Consider the following 5,403-nt stretch of genomic DNA (forward strand, 5'->3'; position numbering starts at 1 on the left):
TCCTTTTTCTTTACCAATATTTTTCAAACATATATATTTATTTACTTTATTTAATATTATTTTTTAATAAAATTTGAAATACGTACGGATGTTTCGGCCCAACAACTGATGGGAGCTAAAATCTGAAAAGAGGAGTCAAGCGCTACTTTATTTATTTTAAAGAAAAATATTATGAGAAAAGAGAATATATATAAGAAAAAATTTAGTTGCATTTACAAAATATTTAATTTTGAATATAAAACATACCTTTTAAAGTTATAATAAATAATAATAAAAAATTAAAAATATAATAAAATAATAACTGATTAAACTAAAAATTATTTGAAAAAATACACATAAATTTTTTTATATATATAATTGTGAACATAAAATAATTTTATATTAATATTCAAATAAATTTACGTATTTCGTGATATCACTTTAATACATAAATAATTTTCTATTAGTGTAAATCTAAAACTAATTTATACTCATAGTAGGTATGCATTTAAACTCAAAATACATATGAACAGATACTTGATTTGAATTATTAAGTTGCTATAATGGCAGTATTAAGCTGTCAGCGAGAATACTTTGAAAGGGTTCAATTCAAGTAAGTAGTACTTATTTTTAATTACATAAAAAAATAGTTTTTATATATTAATAAATAAACCACTAGCATTATTTATTTATATATAAAGCAGTAGTGATAAAGCCAACTCATAATAGAGAAGCTATCCTAGTTTCTAGCTGTTCATTATCTTGCAGCATCAAGTAACTTCTCTCTTCTCTTTTTATTTTCTCTATAAGATGTGATCTGTACGTGCGAATGAGCCTAAATAGTACGGATATTTTTTATGAACAAAATAACAAATATAGAACTCTCCATAGCATTCCAATAATACCCTTTTCACCCTTTTGAAATATCTCCCAACACTACTTCTTCCACTGTTTCTTCTCTTCTTCTTCACACTCACATTTCTGTCTTATACTTGTGTTAAAAACTACCTGAAAACATGAGTAAACAAGACATGATGAAAATTCAGGTACACACATTTATTTTTAATTCTTGTCTTCACAAGTTAATTAAATAAAATAGTTAAAAGCTAAATCTGTTTTTGTTCTGTTTGTCTTTTGATGTTGAGTTCTGTACTTATATGTTAACTGATTTGTTCTTTGTTTGTTTCGTTTGTTATGTAGAATTGTCTTCTCAAGGTTAATATCCACTGTGATGGCTGTGAGCAGAAAGTTAAGAAACTACTTCAGAAAATTGATGGTACATTTATAGCATGTTTCACCCTTTTGCTTTTTTAATTTCTCTTTTGTTTCACATCTCAGCTCTACTATGTCGGTTAAAAAAAATACCCATGTTTCTAAACTCCTTAATTTTATACATTCAAAGTTTCCAACTTTATAATATTTTTTTTAACACTCTTGAATTTCACCGGCACTTAAGTCCGACTAAGAATTGTTTCAGTTAGATTTGAACTCGAATTATTCTAAGGTTAATTTTATGTTGAGGTAGATTAGATATAATTTTAGTGTTAAGTTTTGTATATTGTATTTTTGACAGTTTTTGAGTTGCTGTTGTGGTGGTGCAGGGGTGTATTCTGTGAATATAGATGCAGAACAAGGAAAGGTTATGGTGTCAGGTGATGTAGATCCAGCAAAACTCATAAAAAAGCTGAAAGGTTCAGGGAAACATGCTGAACTATGGGGTGGTCAGAGAGGCATGATGTTCAACAATCATCAACAAAACTTTCAACAACCTCAGTTTAAGAACTTGCAAATTGATAATAACACCAAAGGGGGTAAGAATAGCAACAAGTCTCAGAATCTAAAGGGTCAGAAAGATGGTGGTGTTGGTCAAGTAGCACAGTTTCAAAATCCCAAAGGGGGAAAAGATCTCAAAGTGCCTAGTAAATCTGTCAAATTTGACTTGTCTGAGGACGACTTTGATGAGAGTGATGGTGATTTTGACGACTATGATGATGAAGATGATTTTGATGATGATGATGATGAAGATGATGATATTGGTCATGGCCATGGTAACAATGGATTTGGGCATCCTATGCATAATAATAACAAGATGATGGCTATGATGGGGAATGGTCGTGGGCCACAACTTGGGCCTAGTGGTATGATGAATGGGCCTGCTAAAGGTAATGGTTTTGGTGGTGGGGGTGGTAATAATTATGCAAATGCCAAAAAAGGTGATGTCATAGATCTACCAATGATGCAAATGAAGGGTAAAGGTGGAAATTACAATGAGGGTAAAAATGGAAAGAAAGGAGGGGGTGAAGATGGCGGTAAAAAGAACAAAGGTGGAAAGCAAAAGGGTGGTGGTGGTAATGATTTGGGGGGTGATAATAAGAAAAAGAATGGTAAAGCCAAAAATGGTGGTGGCGGCGGTGGTTTTCTAGTTAGGTTTCTAGGGTTTGGAAAAAAGAGCAAGAAGGGAGGTTCCACCGACACAACAAACAAGAACAAAAACAATGGAGGTGCAAACAACATCAACAAGAACAACAAGGGAAAAGATGGTAAGAAAAGTGGATCAGGTGGAAAATTGGATAAAGTTGAATTTGATTTCCAAGATTTTGATGTTACTACTCATGGTAAAAATGGTAAAGGTGGAAAAGTTACTGGTGGCAAGGGTAATAATAATGGTTATGGTCATGGTAATAATAATGTTAATGTGGGCCAGATGGGTGCTATGAATCAGATGGGCCAAATGGGTTCAATGAATCGGATGGGTCCAATGGGCCAGATGGGTTCAATGGACCAAATGAGGAATATTGCGGCAGTGCAAGGGCTACCTGCCGGGGCTTCTGCGGCCGCGATGAACGGGGGTTATTATCAAGGTATGCAGATGCAACCAAATCCTTATCAACAACAACAGCAGCAACAGCAGCAACAACAATACATGGCTATGATGATGAACCAACAACAACAGCAGCAGCAGCTACAACAACAACAAGCAAATATGAACATGTATCCACCACATATGATGTATGGTAGGCCACATCCATCAATGAACTATATGCCACCACCACCAATGCCATCACACCCTATGGCTGATCCTATCACTCATGTTTTCAGTGATGAGAACACTGAGAGTTGCAGCATCATGTAAATTAATTGTTAGTGTCTAGTTTGTTTTTCAGTTTCTATTATTTTGTCTTTTTTTTTTGGACCATTAAATTTTGTTGCAGTGTTAGGAAAATGTGCAAGATTTAAGGATTATCTGATATTATATCATATGCCGTTTGTTTGCTATGTCTACTGCCTGCGTTACCATTAACAACAAACCTTATGAGCACAGCAGGACATGTTACCACTAAATGACATAGATGAAAATTAGTTCGGATCATCTCTATTCTTTTAATTTTATTCTAAAAATAAATTGCGGTATTACTCGAGTCTTTTTATCATAAAGATTATTTATTCAAAAATTTACCATAAATATAAAACTATTTAAAAATATTAAAATTAATATTCTATACATCATTATTGAATATGATTAATTTTTATGAATTTTAAATAATATATTAAATAATTTTAAATTTATATAAAATTAAAATGTATGATCTTTAAGAACAAATTTATAATTTATAATGAAACTTTGTTTGTATAAGATGATAATAATGTTCAATAAAAATATATAAGACATAATGGTGGCATTATCTATTATGGTATCATCTAAATTATAATTTTTATTTAATCCACCTCTATGAAATTCAATTAATCTAATTACTAAATTGTCTTTAGATTATGTCCTCCACCACCGCCAAAACTTTAAATGTTATTTGCTATTACCAAAATAATTTTAGTAATTCCATATAACTCATTAATGCATATGTCGTAAGACTTTAAATGTTACTTAGTGTAACCAAATTCATTTGGTCAATGTATATGTCTCAAATATATGCATTTGCCGCTTAAGACTTGAAATGTTACATAATATTATCAAATTCACACAAATCATCAATGTATATGAATCGAAAATATGTATATGTCATTCAAAAATTTTAATGTTATTCATTATTTACAAAATCACTTGATCAATTTCACATAACGTATCAATGCATATGTCCCAAAAAATATGTCTCATGTCTAAGATTTTTCATGCTACTCATTATTACAAAGAGTCATTTCATCAATTTCACATAATTGATCAATGTATATCTCTCAAAAACATGCATTTGTCGTTCAAAATTTTATATGCAACTCAATATTTTCATAACCACGTCATCCATTCCACATAAATTATTATTAATGCACATGTCTCAAAAACATACATTCGCTATTCAAGAATTCAAATGCTACTCACTAAGGGTGGACATGGATCGGGTGCGGTCGAATTCGGACAAAAAAATCAAAACCGATTGAATCCATGGGTGCTAACAACGATCCCAATCTCGTCCGTTTTTATTTTGGGTCGGTCGGATTCTGGTCACCCGGTGATGGTTGTGAACGGGCGGATAAAAACGGATTAGACTTTTGGGTTTTATTAGGTCTTTTTTCATTTTATTTTGTATAAATAAATAGCATATAGACCTAGTCATGAAAAATAATTTAACCTTATATAATTTTTACATTTAAAACAACTCTGGACTATTAAAATAATTGGCCCAAGTTGTCAATCATACATCATATTTGTTTTATAACTTCAATTTTTTTAGATCACAATTGTCAATCACAATTTTTGATAATATTAATCAAAATCTAATCTAATCTAATCTAATCTAATCCAATCAAAATTTTGTTTTATTATCATTCTCAGTGAGATAACATTTACCATTGGCCACAAAGTCTAAGCCAAATATTAAATCACAAATTCATCGGCAGTCAAGTCACATTCACATGACAACACAATCAATACAAATTACATTCTCAAGTACAAATTACATCATAATTAACCTAATTAAAATGATATTAATCAAAGGAATATTGTTGCAAATTACATAATAATCAACCTACTTAAAATAACATTAATCAAAGGAATATTGCTGCACAATGAGGATTTACAGAGTGATTTCAGTAGTTTATGCACACATATAATGCAAATTAGAAGAAAAAAATAACAACAGTGAAATTGAAATATTTCAAAAGCTTTCTCTTTGAGAGATTGTCATACAGTTGATGACAACATATTTTGTATTCTCCTTTGTGTGATGTAATGAAATCTTAGTAGACTCTTTTTTCTTTTCTCATTTTGAGAAAATGATGGAAAGTGAAGAGAAAGAACAATCATAACATCAATGTTTCACAGACAAGTCAGATCCAAGATTATAATAACAAACCATGTATATAAGAGGTGTATACTACTTACTCTTTTTCAAGCTAACAGGTTTTGCTTGCAATACAACATTCATGAATGTTGTCAATATTCTTCGCCAAAGATTCTGCTTTGTAGCTTACATG

At 30.9% G+C, this 5,403-nt stretch overlaps 1 protein-coding gene across 1 annotated transcript; it reads left to right on the plus strand.

Moving 5' to 3' along the window:
• The first annotated feature begins 701 nt into the window (after positions 1–701).
• LOC101507584 (uncharacterized) lies at positions 702–3,255 on the plus strand. The gene is made up of 3 exons (XM_004495686.4): positions 702–1,025; positions 1,180–1,255; positions 1,581–3,255. Exons 1-3 carry the CDS (start codon positions 996–998, stop codon positions 3,110–3,112), a joined length of 1,638 nt encoding a protein of 545 aa, XP_004495743.1. The 5' UTR covers positions 702–995; the 3' UTR covers positions 3,113–3,255.
• The last annotated feature ends 2,148 nt before the right edge of the window (positions 3,256–5,403 follow it).

This window comes from Cicer arietinum, chromosome 4, assembly GCF_000331145.2.
Source record: "Cicer arietinum cultivar CDC Frontier isolate Library 1 chromosome 4, Cicar.CDCFrontier_v2.0, whole genome shotgun sequence".
NCBI lineage: Eukaryota > Viridiplantae > Streptophyta > Magnoliopsida > Fabales > Fabaceae > Cicer > Cicer arietinum.